A 25227-nucleotide genomic window follows, 5' to 3' on the forward strand; every position below is an offset into this window, starting at 1 on the left:
GTGTTGCTTATTAATTTGACCATCTTGGAGCTCTCAGATAATATCATAAGCTTGTTTTTGCTGATGTGTTAAACTCTGCATTCATATTTTGGGTAGTCAGTTAGAGGGAATGGCCTCAAGTTGCGCCAGGGGAGGTTCAGGTTGGCAATGAGGAGACATTTCTGCTCAGAAGGAGCAGTCAGGCACTGGGACGGGTTGCCCAGGGAGGTGGTGGAGTTACTGTCCCTGGGGGTGTTCAGGGAAAGGTTGGACGTGGTGCTTGGGGACATGGTTTGGTGGGTGATGTTGGCCGTAGGGGGCTGGTTGGAGCAGATGATCTTGGAGGGCTTTTCCAATCTCAATGGTTCTGATCTTATTTAAAAAAAACAAGGTACTGTAAGTGATTATTGTTAATAACAATATGTTTTTTTCTGTTAAGTAACTTACTTTTTTTGTCTTTCTTTATAGCTTTCATCCAGTCGGATGGCATAATAGAAATGCTACGTTTTGATGAAGGAGACCTATTGCAGGTATGTACTCAGAGTAAATGATCTAAATTAAGTGTTTCACCATCTCCTTTTTGATAGCTGTTTTTTTTTGAAACTCATGGGTAAGCATTTTTTTTTTTTTTTTTTTTGAAGACAGATAAACCTGGAACTTCAGCCAGTCCAAAAACATCTTGGCCTTCCAGGTTTATTTTCAATAGTATGCACTGGTGTGTCCAGAGGCTCTCATTTCCTGGTCTTATCATGTCAGGAAACTGATGGAGCTTACCACAAGTTTTGTCTGGTCAGCTTGTTCAGGTTTCCCTTTTATTTTTAATTCCACCCACAACCCCTGGAAAGCTGGATATTTCCTTGTGTTTAAGGTTCATCTTGATATAAAGTCATGATTCAGTTGGATAGTGCAGCTAGAGGAACTGGGAGATGTTACAGGATTCCTTAATGTAAATGTAGACCTTGGCACCAAGTCATCACCAGGTTTAAAGAAAGTTCACATCAATGAAGAGAGGTGACTGCTGTTGCAAATACTATCTTGTCTGTTTTGTCATGTGCCAAAAGAAAGCTGATGAGTGGCAGCACTACACCTGAAAAATACATAACTTTAATAGAATATGTACTAAAACTTTGAGATGGTGATAAATGTTGGGTTGAAAGATACAGCAGCATGGCTTAATGCTTTTGAGTTACTGAGTTTTGAAGTTCTGTTGACTAGAATTTCATGAGTACACCCTGATGATAGTATGTATGGTGAGAATGTTTTGTTAAAATTCCTTGATGCTGTTAGCTGTGGTAGGTGAAAGGGAGGAGAGAAGATTGGGGGGAGGGGAGAACAACCAACAACAGTAATTGTTTAAACAATTAACATGTGTCAGTCAGGTGACTTTGTTTAACTTCATTAGTTAGTATTTGATTTACAGTTCCTACCTCCTGTCTAGTCCAGAAGAGTCTACGAATGTGAAAGCTCTGTAGTTTTGGGTTCATGATATGGTTATTTATTTCAGAGTTGTGAGGGCTCCCCCAACCCCCATCTACTTTCTTAAGTTGTGGGTTTTTCTCCTCTTCTACTGCTTGGCCTTAGTGTTAGTGAGTCAAAAATAACTTATTTCAGGTTTTAAGATTATACCATGCAAGGGTAAGATCCATCAAATTGATCCAAACTGACAATTGAAAAGGTTACAGTCAAAAAATAAAACATCACCAAAAAAGCCACCCCAAAATCGGGTCCCTAATCAAATAGTTGTCTCTAACACACTAAATACATCCTCTGCTAGATACGTAGATAGGCTTATTTTTGGACTTTGAGTAGAATGGTGGAAACTTTCCAAATAGTGGTTATGGTCTCAATTACTGCATTTTTGATTCAATATTTCTCTAACTTGCATGGAAATACCACATATCAGTATAAATATTAGAAAAAAATCACTGGGCTTAGCTGCTTTTCTATTGCATACTTGATTAGAATATATTTTGCTTGACAAGAGTGGCTTAATAAAAATGACTGACAGTTGTTGGCCCAATTTTTGAGATGAAAAGGATGTAGTTAATTCAGCTATCTACATTTTAGGCATTTTTTTCCACAGGACTCCTTACTTAACTAATTAAAATTAATCTTACAAATTTTGAAATTTATTTATTTATTAGCACATTTAATTGCTGTAGCTCTCAGGACTAGGATGGTGCTGCTGTGAACCACCTCAATAATTGATTTAAAAATGAGAAGGAAAAGTAAAATGAATTGTTAATCGTTCTGACTTTATTGCGACAGTGAAAAGTTAGTTTAAATATGAGGGTGGAACAAACACTGGCAGTGTAAACTTTGCAGTGCTTTGGATTGCTTTTGGCTTCCACTTTTCCTAATACATCACTGAATATTTAATTTAAAACACAGCAAGAGACAAAAAATTTAATAATTGGTTCATATGTTAGATATTATGTTATTAATTACTTATGGCTTTTAGGCCAAAAATTCTTACATAATTAAAGCCAGTTCCTTTTAAACAGAATGATACAGCATGTTTTCTGTAGCTTACAATTTATTTCCTTTTCTGTCAATTTTAAGATGGTGACCTCTTGTGACTACCTAGTGCAATTAAGAAATAAGACCAGAGCAAATTTGTTGCTGTAAAAACAGATTTATATCTTGGGAACAGCAGTTCCTAAAGTTTTAATCCTACTGCATGTCACTGAATGTTTCTTTTTTAGTCTTTCTGTAATTTCTCACAAATGTTTCTTGATTCTAGGTCGTCCGTCACTACAGAGTAAATACAGTGATGTACTACTAACTACTAGACATTAACTACTGTCTAGTTGTTATGTGACCTTCAAATTATTTTTTTACATATCAAAAATAATTGTGCATAAAGCAAATAATATTCAATAAATGATAGCGTCTAAGCCATCTCCAATCTTGGTTTACTCTTCTATCATTGGAGAATTTGGTATCCCTTCAGCCAAAGCAGGCCTTTTTCTTGTTTGAAGGAATTGTTTTCTAAATAAGGCAAATCAAGGGCTGGGTCCTGCATAATTTGTTAGGAATTCCCGTCACCTCTCTCCAGTTAAGAGTATATCCTCTTGATACTGGTTCTGTACTTACTGGAACTAGGTTCTATTGTCAAACATTCATTGCATGTTATGAAACCAATCACATTTTAGACTTCTCTTTTCAAAAATAAGCAAAATGCATTGGGAAAATTGTGCTTGACCAGACTGACTTAAAGTGATTCAAGTTATTGAAAAGGTATTTTTCTCTTACGTATTTAAGTAAATCACTTGCATTTAGTAAAAATGAAGTGGCAATGGAAATGTCAGTAGTTAGTGCTAATGGGTAACTGTAGCAAAGTGAAGATTACCTTTGAGGGTTGGCTACCAGTACATGGGTTAGAGTTCTCCATTTCAGAATCATCTAGGTAGGAAAAGACCTTTAAGGTCACTAAGTCCAACCATCTACCAAGTCCCACCACTAAACCATGTCCATTAGCGCCACATCTATACATCTCTTAAATACCTTCAGGGGTGGGGACTCCACCACTTCGCTGGGCAGCCTGTTCCAATGCTTGGCCACCTCCTCTGTGAAGAAATTCTTCCTGATACCCAGTCTAAACCTGCCCTGGCACAACTTGAGACCATTTCCTTGGGTTCTATCACTTGTACCTGAGAAAAGAGACCAGCACCTTTCTCACTGCAACTTCCTTTCAGGTAGCTGTAGACACCAATGAGGTCTCCCCTCAGCTTCCTCTTTTCGAGCCCCAGTTCCCTCAGCCACTTCTCATAAGTCTTGTTTTCTTGTCCCTTCACCAGCTTCTCTGCTCTTCCCTGCCCACACTTGAGCAACTCAGTGGCCTTCTTGTAGTGAGGGGCCCCAGACTGCGCACAATATTCAGGTTGAACACAATATTCCACCAAGTAGCCTTAACAGAGCAATAGCGAGAACTTTATTCTCTAACATATATGCTTAGAGTAAGGGTTTATGTCTGAATAAATTTGTTACTTCTGCCTATGGATCTAATGGGAGAACTTACTTCTGCCATCGTTGGTTCACGTAATTCAGTCCCCTTAAGAATCCAACAACTTTTTGAACTCTTGAAGTAATTTATTTAGATCCTGAGCATAGCATAAGAATTGTATTAATGCAAATTGTCTGCTGCTCAATACAAGATTCTCCTTAATTTATACCTGGAGGTTTCTTCAGTAGGAGGCAATTTGCAGAAGTCTGTTTAATTGGTTGGCACTTGACAGCCGTAGATTTCATTGAAGTGGACCTCAGGAGATCACCTGGTACTTTATTTGGGTAGTGTTGTGAATAGATGGACTGCCCTTGGCGCAGACGCTTCTCTCCCTTGTTGTTAAAACCTCCAGTGAAGTAATGTTCACAGGCTTCCCTAAGTACATATGTTTCATACCTAAGTTGGTTTTGCTTTTCTTTTATTTCTAATACATATTTGAGTTGATTTTTTTTCCTGCTTCTTTGTTACGGTCATTTTGTACTAAAAATACCTATAGCTTATTTATACAGAATTCTAAAAACACCGGGTCACTTTCTTTAGTGCTCAGGCAAATAGGAATCCAGTACTTGAGGCATGGCACTTAATCAGGGCATTAATGATTTGAGGTTTTGCAAAAGGACAGAGTAGTTGCTTCCCTGCATAATAACACTTGTTTTAATAATTCCAAATGAGATGTACATTTTCAACAGCATCTTGTGTGCTCATGTAGTTTGCATTTCACTGAGTTCCAGACACATTCTTTCTTTAGAACTACTGCTTAGGCAGTTATTCCCAGTTTTATATTCGAGCTCTCCTTCAGCAGAATTTCACCTTGTCAGTCTCAGGCCCCCCTAGAGTGCCTCATCCAGACCTGACAGATGCTTCCAGCCCCTCTGACTGATGTCATCTGCAAATATTAGGAGTGCTGATATAACTTATTAAAAGTAACAATTGCAGTTATCCTTTCATGTGAAGGTAACACACAGCCTAACTTTTTGAGGAATGTATTGTGAAAAGTAAACTGTAATGCAAAACTTATGTTTCAGAACAAAGTTTTCATTTGCTCTTAGATTGACCTGGGAAACAGCCTTTTATGAACTATTTATCATGAGATCTCTTGCCATAGTTATCTCACATTTCCAGCATAATAGTGAGTGATCTTCCACTGAGGATAAGCGTTTGGAAAGTAATTCTTGTTATATTCTTACAAGGAAAAAGGAAAATGGTAGAACTCTCATTTTCAAATTGTCTGATATGAAATACTTCATTCATTATACTTATACGTAAGATTATCACAGTAAGGATATGAAATGCCCCTACTTTTTTTTTTTTTACAGGTTAACTCCTAGAATTTTTTTTACTGCTATTTACTCGTATTGTGGAATAGCTGAGATAGCAAGAGAGAATGGTGTGATATATATTGTTAATACGTATTTGCTAAACTTGTTAATTTGATAAACTGCTGTGAAGTGTTAGTCACAAAAGCTGGTAATGGGAAGCACAACTGTCCTTAAAATCAAATAGATAGAACTGTAATGTGACTTGCAGTGGCTTTGACATGAGGAAGCTGAATACTAAGGGGCTCAGTTACATGCGTGGAAATCAGCATTGCTATTGCTTGCTGGAGGAATTTCAATATTTTCTGCAGGATCTGTACTTCATTCGTTATGACATGGTAAATCTAGAATTATCACCTCAACAGAAGTGGCAACCGTTTGGTTCTGGTGCGTTGGTGACTAGATTCAGGTGTACAGTGCAAATATGTTTTTTATTACCTCAGATTTTCACATTGTATGTTGACTTAAAACATGGTTTTGACATGATCTGCATTAATATTCATATAGCCCAACTGCTAAGATAGAGGCTGCATAAGTGGACAAAAAAAAAGCACGTGGAAAATTTGCTGGACTCTTGACCTCTCTGAGTGTACTCTGCAGTACAAAGTTCTGCCGGCAGTCAGTTGTGTGATGTTCCTTGGAGCTTGGTATTTACGACAATGCTGCCTAACGTCATCTTCATCAACCTGGATGATGGGGGAGAGAGCACTGAGTAAGTTTGTGGATGCTGCCAAATTGTGCGAAGTAGTTGATATGCTGGAAGAAGGCAGGGCTGCCATTCAGAGGGACTTGCAGCTGGAACGGAATAACACCATGCAACGCAACTGGATGGGTCCTGGTAGACAGCAAGCGGAACAGAAGTCAGCCATGTGCCCTTGTTGAAAAGAAGGCCAACTGCCTGCTGCATGAACAAAAATGGAGCCTGCAGATAAGGGATGTGATTTCCCCCGCGCTGCCCCACAAGGGCAGCGTGCACTTGACAGAGCCAGACTTGGCACAGTGGAAGGATGAGCAGCATTGGACACGGGTTGCAGCGTGGGAGATTCCAAACTGATGTGAGGGAAAAAAAGCTTTTTTCCTGAGGCTGATCAAACGCTGGACTAGGTTACTCAAAGAAATTGTAGGAATTCTGTCTTTGTAGATATTTACAACCCAGTGGCCAAAAGCTGTGAGTGACCTGCATTAACGGGACCTCTTCTGAGCTGGGGTTTGGACTAGCTGGCCTCTGGAGCTCCATTCCAATGCTTGTGATATTACAAAAAGAACAGCCATCATCTCAGTTCCTCACCATTGCTTATGAGTAGCTGATGTCCCTCTGCTCCTTTAATGGAAAAAATAAAAAAGCAGTTTATTCTTGAGCAGGAAGAATTGCCATCCCCAGGCTTTAGTTTAAAAGTCATTAATTGCAGCCCAGGAGCCAGTGACTGCTGTAAAGCCACTGTCAATAAGCATGTGTTGCATCAGCTAAAGTCAACTGATGCTTTTTGTTTCTTTCTCTGAGTTTGGGTCATGAAAGTGCATGGCAGGAATGACTCATGCTCAGTCCACTTTCAGCTACTTCCCATATCACAGCAGTCTTTTTTTTTTTTTTTTTTTACATTACCTTAAGCAAGATATTCATCAATAATTTTATTTTAATTATCCTACTACTTGCCATAGAGCTGATGAATGCAGCAATGAAGACTTAAGGTGCCACCTGTGTATCAGTTTTGTAGTTGTCTCAGCATTTAGTTGCAATCAGTACCTAGCTCTGCTATGAGTAGAAACCTGCCCTACTACAAGATAAAAATATTTTGAATCTTTACAGAAAAAGGAACCTGGAAGGATGTAGGAATACAGAAAGGTTTTGTAGTTCATAATTTCACGTTAAAGAAACACATTTGGTGTCCAGAAACCTTAGGTCTTGATCAAGACCTCTTTTCCACTCGTTCCCTACCCCCCTTCACCCTTTTTTAACCTTGTTCAAGACATTAGGGCTTTAATTCATTTGTCTAAACATAGGTAACCGGTGCTATTTGAGATGCCCTGGACTATCCAGGACATCTACGTGGACATGGCAGATAATGGCACAGGGCATAGGGGAAACCGGGCACCCTTCTGGACTGTCAGCCTGCGACCAGGCACGTTGCCATGGGACGTTGATCTCCAGCGGCAGCAGAGGCCTATGTTTAGATAACTGAATGTAGTGTTAGGTAATGTGACCTCTTACCAAGAACTGAAGAATAGCAGTTATAACAAACCGGTGAGATAGTAAAATCGGGTGGTGGTTGGGTTTTGTCGATTGTTTTGTTTTTCCAGCTACAGTTAACCCCCTTGTTCAGAGGCAGCATTCAGTCTGTAAGGTCTGTTTTTTTCGACTCTTTTTGTATGCCAGACAGTTGTCCTGGATCATCCCACAACTGTTACTGAGTGTGGAAGGCATGGTTTCAGGTACAGATTCTCTGTGCAAAATCTTTTTTTGAGGGTGGAAGCCCCTGCAGGCAGGCTGTTCCAAGTATTTAAACCATTGCTCAATGCCTTCAAATTGTTCAATCCATTTCCAAGACTTGAACACAGGCTTTTTTGGGGTAGAAGTATTACAAAGCCCATAGTACTGATCGTTCCCTCTCCCACTTCATTATCCTACTCAGTTGTATATCTTCTACTGCTTTTCTCATGCTGACCTTATTTTTTTGTTGTTAGGCAGTCAGCTGGATCTGAAAACTATTCCAATTGTATTTTTCCCCTATAATTTAGCTTATTAGATCCATTGAAATACTAATAGTGTTCACATGCAGCCTTCTGGATCTGTACTAAGCTTGCCATTGCAAGGTACTATTTTGTTATTTGTAGTGCTTCCCCTGTACAGATAAGATGTAATATATTTTTCCTATAAATTACTTTCTTGTACTGCTGTATTATAGGTCTATCCTCTGCAGCAGGAAAGAAAAAGCTGTATTTATTAAAAAGCTTAATTTATAGTTCTTTTTACCTGAAAAACCAGCAGTACTCAACAAAACATTCACTTTATATAATGGCTTGATCTGATTCACTGTTTCAGTTCTTGGTATTTGTTTAACAGTTTTTGGAAAGGGGGTGTAGTTTTCACACAGGAAACATAGCGTGCCAGACTGCAACATAGTAAATCCATGATTTTGCTTGAATATCAAATAAGAGTAATTTAAAACATGTAACACAGTGCATTTGTATGTTTTTGTTTACTGCAAGACTATAAAGATTGACATGTAATAAAAATGAGTGATAATTATAGAAACTGCCACATGAGATTTATTTTTGGTTTAGTTCCATGATGCTATGGTTAAGCTGATGAGCTGCTGAAGTTGGTATGCTGTGTCTTTGCTCTTGATTGACCTGGATTTCAAGCCCCCCAAAAGTCACTGAAATCAATTTGTCATTTTGTTGTATTTAACAGGCATTTTTAAGGAAAAAAAAAAAAGCTTCATAAGCATGAGTCTTCAGTATATTTTTACTTCGTGCTTCTAATTTAAAGAAGATATTTGAAATGTTTCAACCTTAAGATGCCCTGCCAAAGTGATTTGTCACTTTAAACTTGATGTACGGACTAATATTTTCATTGCAGATCTGTAGTTACAGAATATAGGAGGGAAAACTTGTGTGTAAAATCAGCCAGAGAATTTAACTCCCAATAGTTAACTACAGCTCTAGCTGTGCAGTAGTTCAGCTATTGTTAATGATGTGTATTTCCATTTGTTCCTCTATGTTCTTTAGTTAAATTTAGACTTGAGTTAAATTTCCACTGCCTTCTGTCTAAAAGTTGACCTGTGTGGGGTCTTAAGCTAAGACTAGTATTAGGGAATATTGACCACCAGTCGTCACAGTGCTTAAGAGAGTAGATAACAGACAACTTCCTCTCCCAAATAGTCAAAAACATGCTCTCTTGCTAGAGCCAAAGCTAGTTGTCAGGGATGGGGCAGTGTTGGTAGCAACTATTTTGATTGCCCTGTCACAGGATCTGAGCCTGTTGGCTCCATCATCTGACTGTTAGGTAAGTGCTAATAGTTTAATGATGTGCTTTAGTTATGAAGTTTACTTAATTTCTAAAGAAAAATCAACTATTGGAAGGAAGTTATTATTTAATTAGGGTTAATAATGCACTTTCAAGGACACTGGTAAGGATTTGGTCCTTGTTGTGAATCAAGCATTATTTTTGTGAAGTAAATTATTATTAGTAGTAATTGTAAAGTTTCTTAAGCATCTCCAAAAAGCAAAATAAAATATAGCTTCTTTAATTGTTGGTCTTTTCACACTTGTACATTTTGGTTTTTTTTTTTTTTAAAGGATTTTTATTTTCCTAGCAAAGAGAAGGACAGAAAGTGTAATTTGCAATTGAAATAGAAGTCAGTGGCCCAGCCAAGGGCTATGACTTCCCAAGGGCTATGACTTCAGTTCTGAAATGCAATATGAAAAAATTCCCATTCCCATTGAGAACAGATATCCTTCTACTAGGGGTATGAACTGTGTCAGGTGGGTCAAGGTGTGCACCATAGGCATTATCAAACCTGTAACCTTTATTTCCTTCTCCCAGAAGATTAATATTCTTGGGCTTAGACATAAATTGCATTTTCAAGAAGGACTGAAATCCTAAATTTGATCTTTGTATCCTATGGCAAGACAGAACTTCTTAAAAGTAGATATTTTCATGGGAAGAGTAACTTGATATAATCTACCTGGACTTGTGCACAGCATTTTGCGCTATCCCATTTGACATCCTTCTCTCTAAATTGGAGAGACACGTATTGGCTGGAGGGAATTGGCTGGATGGTCACACTCAGAGTTGCAGTCAATGGCTCAATGTCCAGGTGGAGATCAGTAATGAGTGGTGTTCCTCAGGGGTTGGTATTAGGACTGGCACTGTTTAACATATTTGTCAGTGACATGGACAGTGGGATCAAGTGCACCCTCAGTTAAGTTTGCAAATGACAAAAATCTGTGTGGTGCATTCAACATGCTGCAGGGAGGAGATGCCATCCAGAGGGACCTTGACAAGCCTGAGAGGTAGGCCTGTGTGAACCTCATTGTGTTCAACAGGGCCAAGAGCAAGGTCTTGCATCTGGGCTGGGGCAATTGTAAGCACAAATACAGGCTGGGTGGAGAATGGATTGAGAGCAGCTCTGAGGAGAAGGACCTGGGATGCTGGTTGATGAGAAGCAGACCAGAAAGCCGTCTGTATCCTGCACTATGTCAAAAGAAGTGTGGCCAGCAGGGTGAGGGAGGTGATCCTCTACCCTCTGCTCTGCTCTTGTGAGACCCCACCTGGAGTGCTGCGTTCAGCTCTGGGGCCCCCAGCAGAAGAAGGACATGGATGTATTGGAGTGAGTCCACAGCAGAGCCACGAGGATGATCAGGTGGCTGGAGCACCTTTCTGATGAAGACAAGCTGAGGGAGTTGGGGTTGTTAAACCTGGAGAAGAGAGACCTCATAGCAGCTTTCCAGTATTTAAAAGTGGCTTAAATGAAAGAAGGCATCTGAGTGTAGTGATAGGACAAGGATAATGGCTTGAAACTAGAAGAGGGTAGGTTTATATTAGATATTAGAAAGAAATTCTTTACTGTCAGGGTGGTGAGGCCTTTGAACACGCTGCCCAGAGAAGCTGTGGATGCCCCATCCCTGGAGGTGTTCAAGGCCAGGCTGGATGGGGTTTTGAGCAACCTGGTCTAGTGGGAGATATCCCTTGGGAAAGGGGGTTTGAATTAGATCTTCAAGGTCCCTTTCAATCCAAACCATTCTGTGATTTTAATGTTTCAAAGAGGACATTCCATACGCAGCCTTCTTAACTAGCTGGGATTTCTGAGGCAAGGAAGGGTAAACTAGTTGGAATTTCTTAGAAAACCTAAGCTCCTTCTTTTCAGGTAATTAACTGTGATGTTAAAGTTGTGTGAAGAAGAAAGGCTAGGAGATTGTTAGCTGGAAGGACGTTTAAGTTTCCGAGTAGTATCTTTGTTTTCTAGCTTGTTATATTACATCAGTATGATAATTGCTTGGCTGTTACTTGTTTTGTGTCTTTCTTGTAATATTTTTATTATGTCTATGGTAAGTTATTCGTTAGTTGTCTTTTTTTTCTTTCTCTCAATTTTCATGTTTTTAGTTACTGCTTATCTCACAGTTCGTAGCAGTTCCTGTCACTGGAACTGTGGGTAGTTCTCATCTGGGGCCAAGTTGTCTTTGGATAAAGCTGATGGCTTAATTTCTTCAAGTAATTAAGTGTAAAAAAGCCAATTTGCATTTTCTGCTCCAGATCAGAACTTCCTCTTTTGTCTTTCAAAATCTGATCTAATTACTTGTAACATTGCTTCCCCCCCACCCCCCTCCCCCAGGAAGTATAATACTGTCAGTCTCTTCAATTATTTTTTTTTTTCTGTTACAGACTGAGACAACTATAGGCCTCAGTTCATATCAACAGAAAAGGTAAGCATAATTGTCTGAAAGTTTAATGCAGACATCCTATTGTGAGATTGCTAATATTTTTTGTAAGAATAATGAAGTCGTAGTGTAAACAAAAATCAAGGACAGATCTTGTAGCCTTTCAATTGTTTGTGTTGTACAGAGAAAACTTTAAAAACAAAAATATTAGAAAATGTTTTACATCTAAAGTCTTTGTGTGTAGAGAAAATGCTTTTGCTTAGATATTTCATTTTATGTCCTTTTGGATGTGTGAGGAAGGACACACCTTTTATGCATATAAAATGATTCACGTAGTTTATTCATACTTGATAAGGGTTTTCTTGCTAATAGGAGGCTCCACTGAAAATACCCACTGTATCTGTGTGAGTAATAGTATTTTTAATATTGAGAAAGCTAGGACAGCTAAATCACTAGCATATGAAATAAGAAATTTAAGAATCAATAAGTTCAATTCTTTAATTCAGTTTATAATACGTACCACAGAGCGATTCTATGTAAATAAAGAGGGGAGATAAACTGAGACTGCTTGTAGATTTTTTGTATCATTTTACTGAACTTTTATTAAGAAAGGATTGGGTTTGTTTGCCTGTTTCTAAAGTTCTGGGGGTCCTTTTGAGGAACAATTTTGATGTTACTTCCAATGCTTTTTTTTTCTTGCAAAGAACTTTGCATGTGTAGTATCAGAGAAGCAAGAGGGGCCTCTTCCTCCCCCTCCCCCCCATCCCTAACTTTTTTTCTGAAGACTCCTCAAACACTCCCTTGCATTTAATGATATGCATTGAATGGCAATAATGAAGCATTTTTCTTATACAATAGCATTCAACAAGATGGGATGTACAACATAGCTATTTAAAGAAATACAGCTAGACTTTTTCACAGGCTGTTTCCATTTCTTCCCAAAGAAATCTAGGGGAAGGACTAAACTGTTTAATTTCAGAGGAGTTAATGAAAAGTTCTTATTTTGATATGTATATAGATCTAGGTTGCCCAAGTGTGAGTTTAAGAGTATCTCTTTGCAAGAAGTTTTAAAAAATCTTGGGGGGGGGGGAACATTACTTTTTTCAATTTATACCTAAAAAGCCTTCATTCTATTTGTATCACTTGTTGCAAGACTTCACTGCCTCCTGATTAGACATTGACATAAATCCTGTGATGTAAATCTTCTGTTTTGTACGAAAATATTGTAAGTTCTGGCTTACCTTGTATTAGATTTCTAAGTGAACTTGGAAGGCGGGGTAATAGGGGGAAAGAGCAAACATGAAAAATCTATGAGGATATGGCAAGTCTTTCATTTCAGATGAAATTAAAATATAAGTTCACTTTATCTTTACTGTGATAATGTAAAAGAGAAGAGTTAATGTTATGTATTGAAATAAGGCAGTTACTGCATATTTTAATCTGAAGCTTGAGGCAATTTCTGTATTATGGTAATGTAAATTTTGTCAAACTTGTATTATCCTAACTTCTCATTTGCTTTTTAATTAAAGAAGTTTGACTTAGTCAAAAAAGTCTGCATAAAACTTGAAAATTCTTGTTGCTGCACCTTCCCTACATCTTTCTTATTTTCCTGTCCCCAACAATGGAGGCTTCTCTCTGCCCTTCAGGACTTCTGCCTGTTCATTTCTTGCCTGTGAAGTCTCTGTTTAATCTTTCCACTTCATGCTGCAGCATAAATTTTCCACGTATGCTACAGCTATACGTGCTGCAATATGTCAGTCAGATTGCAAGGATGAAAACATGAATCAAGGAATAAAGATGGAACTTATAAGACCTGTGGTGAATGTATTTTATCTTATGTAGGGTCAGTCTTTATGGAGTTTAAGTGGAATAATATCTTGTTTAAATCATTGTGCCTCCATGGCAAAAAGAAGGTGCCTTTACTGGGACTTGAGGATTATGTGCAACTTTTTTGTCTCCCAAGAAACAACGAAACTTTGTGGTCACAGAATCAATGAATGGTTTGGATTGGAAGAGACCTTAAAGATCATCCAGTTCCAGACCCCTTGCCATGGGTAGGGACACCCTCTGCTAGGCCAGATTGCTCAAAGCCCCATCCAGCCTGGCCTTGAACACCTACAAGGATGGGGCATCCACAGCTTCACTGGCAGCGTGTTCCAAGGCCTCACCACCCTGACAGTAAAGAATTTCTTTATAATATCTAATCTAAACCTATCCTCTTTTAGATTAAAGCCATTACCCCTTGTCCTATCACTACACGCCCTGATAAGAGTCCCTCCCTAACTTTCCTGTAGGTCCCCATTAGGTATTGGAAGGGTGCCACAATGTAGGTCTCCCTGGGGCCTTTTCTTCTCCAAGCTGAACAACCCAAACTTCCTCAGCCTGTCTTCACAGGAACCCTCTGATCATCCTTGTGACCTTCCTCTGGACTCATGCTAATATTTCTGAGTCCTTGCGCTGGGGGCCACCAGAGCTGAATGCGTGGCCCAGGTGGGGTTTCATGAGAACAAAGCAGAGGGGGGAAATTACATCCCTTGCCCTGCTGGCTACACTTCTTCTGCTTTGCACCCCAGGATACAGTTGGCTTTCTGGTCTGCAAGCATACATTGCTGACTCATGTTGAGTTTATCATCCCCAGGTCCCTTCTCGTTAGACCTGTTCTTAGTGGTCTTTGAAAAAGAGGCTTAGGCCACAGATCTTCCTTTTTTTTTTTTTTTCTTTTAATTTCTTGTCCAAGAAGATAGCTTTCTGTGTTTGAAGTTTTGGTGTTTTTAGAGTGTGTTCTAATAAAAACAGTGGCTTTGCAGATTTGAAAAATCTCCTCATTTTCGTATTATAAAAGAAATATACAAACTGCCCATTCCACTGCAGATCACTGGCCTATTTGTCATTCAGTCACAGTGTGATAAAGACCAGCATTGCACACTTTTCAATGCCATGTTGCAAAGTGAATATGCAATTTCCACCCCCCACCCCCCGTTACTGCTTTTGCATGCATTTTTCTTTATAGGTATTTTCTTTCTAGGTGATTTTTTAAATGGCAGTACTGAAATCTCCTGAGTGTCTCTTCCACATGCTTAACTTCTATAGATGACTTATCCTTCATGGTACTTATTATCTTTCTTGGTACGGCTTGTATATCTTCCCCACCTAGGCAGTTTATTCATTTCTTTGATTTGTTTTTTACCGCTAATTGGAAGGAGGGAAATGAACTACCCATTTAATTTTTGTTTTGTTCTTGCCTGTGATCAGGCTACAGCGCATCTATTCAAACTTCTCTCTATCCTATCTTTTCCCCACCCGTTCCCCAGACAACCCCTCAGGAAGAAAACTTTGGATTTTAACTTCTGATATTATGAGTATGTTTTCCTGATAAAGGGTTAATGTTGGCATAACTGAGCCAGCCACTAGCTGGGTGTAGTTTATGAGAAGCCTTTCTTGCTAGTGTTCTTTATTCATCTGTGCTTATAGCTATGGCTACTGCCAAATATCTAAGGGGTCAAATGTTTTGTGGGAGCTGACATTCTCCCTGAGGCTACTTTTAATACCCATATTTCTAAAATCCTTTTAACTATAAAAATTTAAATACATCTTCCAATATTTGCTGCTCAACCTTAATTTTTTTTAACGTTTACAAGTTCTGGGTGTGGTCAGGGAAATGTGATTGGTTACTTACTTATTTTAGCCAAAAATGTTCTGCTTTTAGGTGACTCTTTCAAGGACATTCTGGCATAAAAAGTACTCATTATGAGAAATTTGACTGTTTGTTACTTTAAAAATTCACATAGCTATTTTTGGAGACATTTTCATTTTATTTTGTGGTAGTAGAAATAACGAAGTAGTGGCTTTCTAAGAGCCTAAGTGTTGCTAAAATCATGAAATTTCTTGCCATTTGACGGTTTAATGATGTTGTCTTTTTATTGCTGATTTACAGCACAGGAAAGGAAGTAAAACCCTTTAAACGAATGTAAAAGTAACGTGGGAAAAATACATGTAGAGTAATGTTAGATTTGAATTTTCCTCAGTAGCAATTAAAGATGGTACAGATAAGATTCCACAGAGCACCGACCTCCTCCAGAAATCCCAGAACAGCTAGAAAGATAAAGGGAGAATACAGAAAATCAGTTACTGCCCAACTTTGCAGAACTCTATTATATTTGACAAACACTTTGTCCAAATGCAGAGGTGTGCGTGGGTGATTAAAATTGAATATGTAGCGTGCTATGATAAGCAGCAAAACATTTTAATAAAATTTTGCAGAATGTCCTTAGATAATAGAATACTGTATCTCAGCACTGGTGGATATCCATTTCACCTATGCTCTTCCCAGATATTAATATTTTTACCACAGATGCAGTTATAAAGATGGTTAAAACTTATTGGGAGTTTATCGCCTTCTCTCAATCACAACTTGTAATATGCTGCTTTCTCACTTTGGTGACAGAATGGATGGTACAGTGAGGGATTTTTTTTTTTTCCAGGACTGCTTGTAGGTCTTCACTCTCAAGTCTTACTTTTAAAGTCAAAACTCTCACAGAAGGGTAAAAGTTTAGGGACCATCTTAAACCACTTTGAGGAACTAGACTTTCCTGAAACCTCATAGACTCAGATGACTTCTGGCTAATTCTTGTCTGCTGGAGCTTGTTGGCAGATGTCAGAAGTTCTTTCTCATTCAGTTGCATCTTTTTTTCATGTTCTTTGCACTTTGAAGGTTAGACAACTCGGAGGGGTAGGGAACAAAAAATGTTTAAATTCTTATATTAGTCTGGGAAGCAAGCTATAGCTCTACATGCATGCATAATAATTAACTTAAATGTCATTATGCTATAAAGTTGCCCTACCCATGGGTGTATCCAGCCTTCAGTGAGCAAGTGCCCAGCAGAGCAGACATTATCATCGTTTTGTAGGTCTGCTGCAAGTTGACTCATGTTGGGCCTTTAAGTAGACAAAGTTTGGGAATTCTTAGATTGTTTGTTCCCATTTGAACCTTATTACAGTTACTTTTATTATAATTGGCATTTGTTACGATGTAGCTGCCATTACCAAAATTCAGCCATTTAAAAATTCTGTGTTGTCTAAGTGGTTATTCGGGATAACATAGCTGTGAATTCTGAGAGAATGATACTTAAACCTTTCAACTATGTGAAGAGTTGAGTATGTCCTGATTTTTGTGATTAGGTTAAGTGACTCTTGACTATTTTCAATGCATTTGAAATAAAGATCTTTGCAATCAGTTTTGTAAATATTGTAAATATATCTGATAACTTTTTAAAAGTTAATTCTTTTTACCAAGAAATGCGTTCTTCATTAAAACAACCAAACACAACAACAGAGGTGCTGCATGGCTGACTATTCAGAGGTTTAAAATAGGGAGAAATTGTAGAGTATTACTGAAAGAACTGCTTTAACAGTCATTTTAGAAGAAAAGTAGTTCCATTTAGTGTTAGGACTATGTTGATAATAGGAATGCATGGCCTTTTTTGACCTTCTCAGTTAAAGGGCACTCAAAATGTTTTTTTAATTTTACAGTAAACTTGGAAAAGTGAGTTGATCACTTCAAAGACGTGTTTTAAATTCATCTTATCCTTTCAAAATATTAATGCTAATATAATTTTCCAACTTAATTGTCTTTTTAACTTTTGTTTTGCTGAGCACATGTTCCTGTGAGGATCGGTTTTAGACTGAGAAGGTATACCCAAGTGCTCTCTGAATACTCTAAGTCATAGCAGCAATTGACAGCAGCAAAAATTGTTATTTTCTGTAAACATGAATTCAGTTCTTCCCGTCGTTGTGTCTTGCACCTTCACTTTTACTGTTCTGAGATGAGTGTGTGACTAAAGCTGTCTATTGAGATAAGAGTAAGTATAAAACAGTGTTTTAGTTTTATCATGTGAATAAGGCTATTTTCAATGGCTAAGCTCTAAGCAGCATTGAAAACAGTTCAACATCTAAACCTGGAGAGCTGTATAACAATCAACATAAGTAGACCTCCCTATTACACATGTACTTGAAGTGGGAAGATTATGTCTGTTATAGAATACTGGAGTGAATCATGGAGAGTTCTTGAATTTGTTATAAAATATGGTGGTGTTGTCACTGCCCAAATCTAGGCTATTTGAGAATACAGGGAAGATTTAATACCCATTTTTGAAGTTTTACTCCTCTAAATAACTTCTTTAAATGCTTCTGGATTGTGGAAAGGCATCTGAATTTGACTGATAATTCGTTTTCCTGGAAGTATGCTGGATGGACTTTGATCAAGTTTAAGACCTCAGCTGTCATAAGCCCAACCAGAAGACATCTCCTACCTCTCTGCTTTTCTCTCTGTGGAAGCAGAGTTGGGTGGTTCCGCTGCCCTGGTGGCCTTTGTGGAGCAGCTCAGTTTACTCAGGATGCTTGGTTGCAATTCAGTCTTCGGGAGTCTGTCACTGTTAATGCCAAGTCAGAAAACAAGGATCGGAAAGCAGAGTATTATTCTACTATCAGAAAAAGAAGCATCTTAAGAAAAAGCAGAGCCATCGATCTTGAGCCATTTAGCTGTCATTGATCTTGAGCCAATCTTTAGCCTTTCCTATTTGTTTCTTTTTACATTGTCCTCTGTTGTATGTTCATTGTGTGGATATTAATTTTACCCAGCCCAAGACGAGAGTGTTACAGAGATGCAGAGGTGTGGTTGCAGTCGCTTCATTGTGAACGAGAAAATGTTTCTGTCAATTAAACTGCCATCGTATTCTTAAGTTGTGGCTTATTGATTGTGCTCTTTGACTACGACTGTTCTGGTAAAATAAGCAGTACCAGAGAATGTTTCCAGATAATTTATGGTCTTTACTGCTGGATTGTTTGGGTGGTATTTAAGTTCTAGCCTTCATCTGCTAGCGTTCTCCAAAACAGTTACCAGCAGGAGGTTAGTACAGGCAAAGCCAGGGAATGTTCCTAGAGCAAAGTAGCTGTACTTTGGAGATGAAGAGATTTTAACAGTAGAGGCATGGTTTGGTTTCTCCCACATGGCCTCAGTACTATCAAATTGGCCCAGGATGGTTTATGTGCTAGTGTGGTTGTAGGTAGAGAAACTTATGATGTGCATGTGAATGTCTTTGTTATATATTCTGAGGAGGATGTTTGGATATAGCTATGAAAAAAAATATATAAACCTGTCTAATTTACTGTTATACTTAGTTTTCCTCTAAATAGTGATGACTGATGTTTCTATAATATCCATTTCCAAAAATTGTACTCTTGGGTAGTCTTTCTTGTAGGCACGACATATTCATGTAATATTGGTAAAATTGATATTCTGACTGGGCAAGTTTGTTAGTCTCTTTCTTCTATTGAATTAGTTATGCTGTTATTAGTATTCATAAATCTTCTGCTAAGACAGGGCAATTCAAGATGAAAGGAGCAAAAATGTATCATCTACAGTATCTCTTACAGCATTTTCATTTTTCTTGCAGTGTATCCCTATATCGGGGAAATTGCCGACCTCTCCGGTTCGAGCCACCAATGCTAGATTTCCATGAACAGTAAGTGGACAAATCTTTTTGATCAATTTGTTTAGACAAATAGAATAAATCCGAAGAACGTTTAAAACTGGAGGAAAAGATTGTGTATACAGATTGCATTGATACCTCATCTGTACATGTAGTTGACCTGCACATTCAAGAGCTGATGTATGTGGTCTTAAACATCATGTAGCTGCACATCATCAGTCTTTGTGTAGAAATCGCTTCCACAGAGTACCCAGGGCTGGAGTATGTCCTCGTACAACTTCTCTGAAGAATGGAAACAGTTTTCAATTTAGACTTCTAACATACTGAAGCAATTCTACCTTTCTGCCTATAAATACCCTACCTCAGAGAGCTGGTACTCCAGTGTGTCAGGTGCAACTTGAAAGGTGCACAATATTCTTGTCATCCTCACGGCTTGTTCTAGTGCTCTTGTGAGTGCTTACATGCTCGGTGCTACTCTTTTAAGTGTTTGACCAACCTGTAAGCTGTGAAATGGTCCAGTACAAAAAGAAACTTTGTCAGAAATTTTGTCAATAGATCTGCAGTTATTAGAACGGTGATGTAGAGTTGTGAACATGCAGCTCTGAGGCTCCACTGTGACTGGGCCCGTGTTCCATCTCACACCTAGTTGCTATTTTGATTTTCAGTGGATGAATTGAATGGTTTACAGCAAACATGACTTCTCTAAAAGGTAGAAGACAGAGAGGAGGAAGGCTGTTTTTGTTTTAAGAGTTACCCATCTGTAATCAGTTTTCATGAGAACTGCTATGGAGTTTTTCCTCTTACCAGTGACTGGTTACTGTATTATAGGTAGCTACCATTGCTTTCTTGTTAACACCTGAAATTAGTTCCGGCCTTGGTGTGCAGAGGTGCAGCAATTTCTGTGCTTGACTGATATTTTGGCACAATGTAAAGTGAAGTGATGACATTTCCTATGTTTTGTTAACAGTTCAACAAGGTAGAAAGAAAACAGCCCAGGCGTGCCCTAGTGCAGTATTGCTTGTGACATAAATTTCCACCATCTCCAGCCAGCACTGCTTCTGGATGAAAAGCTGTTTTATTTTCAAATAAACCACAAATTATTAATAAAAACCATAGTACTCCTTGTATGTAGGAAATACCAATGTATGGTTGGTGCAGTGACTATAGATATATGCAAGGAGGCTCCTGTGTATTGATACAGCACATGCTTAGGCGTTTCTGAAGAAGGAAAAGCTGTAACTATAATATTGTTTGCAGACAGTGGTTTTCCAGAAATAGTCCTTATACAAAAAAAAGAGCACATATTAATGTCACTAAATAGCAAAGCTATATGCAAATGCCTCATATTATAGAGGTTATCTATACTCAGTCTGACAGAAATACAATAATCCATAGACTCATAATATTCTGATTAGGAAAGCAACATAATAAATCACTCTATTCCCCTCCTTACTATTTATTCAAAGTATCAGAACCACTAGCGTTTCATATGTTGTTTTCTTATTTATTTGTCAGTAACTGGTCATAGCTAAGAGGATATTGAGGTTCTAAACTGAGTAGTAAAATACCTAGTGGTAAGCCTGGCTCTGTTGCATCTTTGCTATAGCAAACACCATTATGTTATAGTTAAATTATAATGGGGAGTGCAGTACAGACTCAAACTTGTACAGCAGTTTGCTCAGCAGTTTAACTAGAATCCTGTAAAAACTTGCTTATTGATTTGTTTTTAAGTGAATTTCTCTTAAAATTATGTTTTCAGCTTATATAATTATAGAATTTGACGTTTAAAATTATATTTTATACAGCTTTTTGATTCTAGGTGGATATGAATAAAGTATTCTTTTGATGTAGTTTGAAGGATGTTACTTTTAAAGGTCATCTGTAGTTTACCTGCTTCTCTGAAGAAAGCTGCATGTGCTTTTATTTTGGATTTCCAGAGATGCTTCTTTTTTTTTTTTTTTTATCTGTTCTTCATTATATTTTGGCTTTTTATGTAAGATGTTCTTGCCAGTGCTAAAAGCACCAAAACAGTATAGCTCTAGTACACTGTTAAAAGTAATTGATTTGCATTACACAGGAAAGGCATAAACAATTCCGTACAATAAATACAGAACTGTACCAGGGGATTGCTAATTATTATCAGTTAAAATGGGAAACCTGTGTGTCAGACCTTGGTTCTTCATGTATTTTACTTTTCATTTTATTTTTTAAATCTAGAAGTATATGATTATTCAGTTAGCTGTCGTAGTTTTCATCATAACTTCATGCAGAAAGCATCTTCTAATTTATTAAAACTTCAGTAAGATGTCAAAAAGAGCTTTAGAAAAGGTTTTGATCTGGAGACCCATAGTTCACTTTAAAATCTATATTTAGGCATTAAAATAAAAGTGAACCAACTTGGAGAAATGCTGAGTAACTCAGTTTTATGGTGTGAATAAACTGAAGGTGCCAACCACCTTGGAAGTCATATAATTGCAGACTTAAAAGCAGAAAGCCAATAGCTTTAAATTAGGCAGCCTTTTCATGCTCAGTTTCTGTCTTTTCCTTTTGTGTTATAACAGGTTATAGAAAATAATGGGTTATAGAAAAGGCACAAAATGCATCTTTAGTTTCTTAATAAGAATTGTACCTAAACAGGGTTTTGTTAGTAGGTAGCATTGAGTAGAGTAAGCTTGTTCAAAGTTCGTATTAATGTAGAACTATCAACATGTCTTATTCCTAGGCTAAATAAGGTTGCACTATTGAATTTCAGTCATAAGGTAATAAACCTATCCTTGTGACATTTTTCATCTGCTAATATTGTTTGGGTTTAATCAGATGTTTCAAAAACATGCTGACATGAGCACCTGATATTTATTAAAAGCTATTTTATCTAGTGATCATAGAAAATCAAAATCAGTATTCACTTCATAAATTGATGCTGTAGGTACACATCCTGTGCTCCACCTGGAGATGAGATTTCAGTGGCTTTAAACTTCTGTTTTATAACTGGTGGTTTTTTTTTTTAATACTGTTTTAATATAAAACAACCAATACAATATTCTACCCTTTTGGAGACAATCCAGGTAATCGCAAATTTATCAAAGGAAATGTGTGCTGTGTGTTACGATAAGCAAATCTTTAGTTCATCTCAGAAGATCCCAAACGTTCTTGTTATACAATAGGCCTCTGGGAATGGGGTGGGACTGAGGCAAGTTCTTTCAGATCAGTGCTCCAGGGAACTGCTTAGACTAGGTGGAATACTTGATTTTTATTTTGGTTTATTTTTTAACACAAAAACCTTCTGGTTTCTACTGTGAAAAGAGTAACCATTGGGTTGTCTCCCATAACTTTGGGAGCTCAGGGGTTGTTTTGGCAGGACAGTCATTACCTATATGACTTTCTCTGTTTGGCATGCTTCTTCATATTGGAGCTCTTGCAGGTGGCCCATCTAGATGAAGACTACTGATGCTGGGTAGCTTACGCTCTGTTCTTGCACCGGCTTTGTGATAAAACTTGAATCTTGATAAATCTGGATACATTGCTTTCATCTGGGTTAATTCAACTCTGACAATATCAAAAGTAAAAGTTAATAAGTTCTTCGTGATTAACTTTTGGCAGAACTAACTTCTGATAATGGAGTATTTGGGTATTAAGAAGTTTAGGATACTAGCAATATAAGCTAGAACTGCTTACATGCATCAAAGGTTTTAAATGTTAAATTATTTTAAAGCTGAAGTTGTCTTGCTACCTCTGCTTTTCAGAGTAATGAATGGTAATACGTGAAAAGATGCTTTTAGTGTGCTTCTGTGGTGGATGGGCTTTCTTGCAGTACTCACTTTGAGCAAGGTCCTGTTGTACAAAGTTTTCTTGGTTGTAGGGCAGTATTCTGAAAAGCTGTCTTTCAGCTTTCTGTTTATCAACAATCTTGTTTTGCATTTTCTTTAAAATATTTTGCTTAGGGGGATTTAGTAGCATTTTCGCATCTGTGAGCTGTAGTACTTGGAAGGATGTTTCATCTTTGAAGGCTTCAGATAGCCTTGAAAGGAATTGTTTGGCAGTGCTCGAATATTTGAGACTTTCCTGCAAGTGTATGGCTTAAATTAAAAAAAAAGAGCATGGGAAATCAGTAAACTGATTACTTTTCTTCAAGAACTCTGATCTCTTAACAGTAAATAGCAGAGAATTTTATCAACTGAAGTGTTTATCCAAATCATTAGGTGTTGTAAGTAATAATTGTTTCTTATATTTCAAACAGGTATATTTATAAATGGTGAAAGGGCTCATAAAGTACCTATAATGTGCAGCCAAGCATTTATACAGTACATTTGATATCCTTCAAGTTCTCGAAGTTGAGATTGTTAGATTTTTTTTTTTTAATGTTGCAAAATGGAATTTTCATTTCTGTTGGAGTTGGTTAAATGTATGAAACTGTTGACAGTAAATTGCCGTTTAGTCCAGATCTACCTCTGCTTTTGTTTGCACGTAGAAATGCTGCCAAAGCAAACAACAGCTTATGACACTACTAACTTCATTCAAATCACAGCTGGTGTCATTACTGGTTAGGACTCAACTAGTGGTGTTTTGAACACAGGGCTTTGCTAACTGTTTGGAAAAATCATGATGCTTCTAATGGGATCAGACTCAGATTCCTAATATAAAATGGGGCATTTGCTTTGTTTTGTATGCTACGTGGGTGCAATTTTTTGTCAAGTGTAATAGAAAAGAACTTTATACCGTCTTATAACAAATCAATAATCTGGTAGCTGATAAACAATTGGCCTATAGGCTAGTATATAGATCCCTTCTGTTTTCTTTTGATTTTCTCAGTTAATGAGACGTATTTGCATTCTCAAACTCCCATGCTTCAGTTACTCTAACTTCAGTTAGTGAAGTAGCATGCATGGGTCGCTTCAGCCAGCGATGTGTATAGTCCTGTGTCAAACAGGAAGAGTGCTCTATTTGCTAATTCCCTACTCTTGAACACCACACAGGCTTCCTTCATGTGAGGAGCTAGCATTTTCTTAACAGCAGGGTGCAGAAGGCATTCCCTTTCAGTCTCCAGGGGTAACTCCAAGCATTTCCTAATCTAAGTGGGAAGCTTTTGGTTGACTTCTTCTCTCTCTCTAGTCTCATTGAAAAGAGTAGGAGATGGAAGAGAAAGAATGTATCTGCTGAATTTACTTCATTTGCTTTTAACAAATGGATTGGTATCAGTTTTCGTAAGTTCGGCTGTCTTTTTTACAGAAGTATCTAAACTATATGCAATAAGAAATGGTAGTTATTTTTTTAACAGGACAGTTTCTCAATCCATGTTCGCTTTATAGTGAGTAGTTAGATATTTTTCCACATTAAGATTGAGCCAACAGCTCAAGGACTTGTCTCCCCAACTTCTTGCTGTAGCTGGTTTCCTTTAGTTAAAGCAATCTACCTCTTGATCCCTAGAGTAGAAATTAATGCCATCACAAAGATGTGCTTACAGTGTACTGCAGATGCTAACTCAAATATTAAAAAGAGTTGAGGTGCAGCAGTAAAAAAACGTCAATGCAGGCTTATTTTATTTACCCATTTCAACAGGCACCTCAGCACTGTTAATTATCATCTTCTCATCCAGGTTGATGTATCTTTTTTTATCAGTGTAGGTGGACCTAGCATTTTGCAGAGACAAAAGATCAGGAGCAAAATCTTGCATGTGTTGACAATTCACGTTTGCCTGAAGGTGTGTGTCTGTACCAGCTTCTTGCAATGAAATGTGCTAGCTGTGACTGCTCCAGGAAATTCTGTTAAACTTGGCACCAGGTAATACTGTGTTTGTGCAGGTGGTTGTGGTTCGATAATCCACAGCCTGGAGAGCATCCCTTAGCTGGTTTTTGCCTTGGATGTAGGTTCATGAAAGGTGTCTGGAGCACATTGCCTGTTTTTTCCTCTATCAGACATGGTAAAATCGAGGTAAAGCAAAGTTCTTCATATTTCTGTATATTTGGCTAACATCAAGCTTAAAGTACACAAGGAAAGCAACATTTGAGGAAAACAAAATATTAGACTTGTTACAAAATCAGAATGGTCAACAAAACAGTAA

The 25227-nt window shown here is 37.8% G+C and overlaps 1 protein-coding gene across 1 annotated transcript in view; it reads left to right on the forward strand.

Annotated features, from left to right (window-relative positions):
• Positions 1-25227, forward strand: part of TMEM131 (transmembrane protein 131) — a 96522-nt gene that overhangs the window by 19183 nt on the left and 52112 nt on the right. Inside the window, exons 2-4 of the mRNA XM_027446652.3 lie at positions 448-509; positions 11687-11727; positions 19134-19202. Coding sequence (XP_027302453.1) covers positions 448-509; positions 11687-11727; positions 19134-19202 — 172 coding nt within the window. The remainder of the gene's footprint in view (positions 1-447; positions 510-11686; positions 11728-19133; positions 19203-25227) is intronic.

This window comes from Anas platyrhynchos, chromosome 1 (assembly GCF_047663525.1).
Source record: "Anas platyrhynchos isolate ZD024472 breed Pekin duck chromosome 1, IASCAAS_PekinDuck_T2T, whole genome shotgun sequence".
Lineage (NCBI taxonomy): Eukaryota > Metazoa > Chordata > Aves > Anseriformes > Anatidae > Anas > Anas platyrhynchos.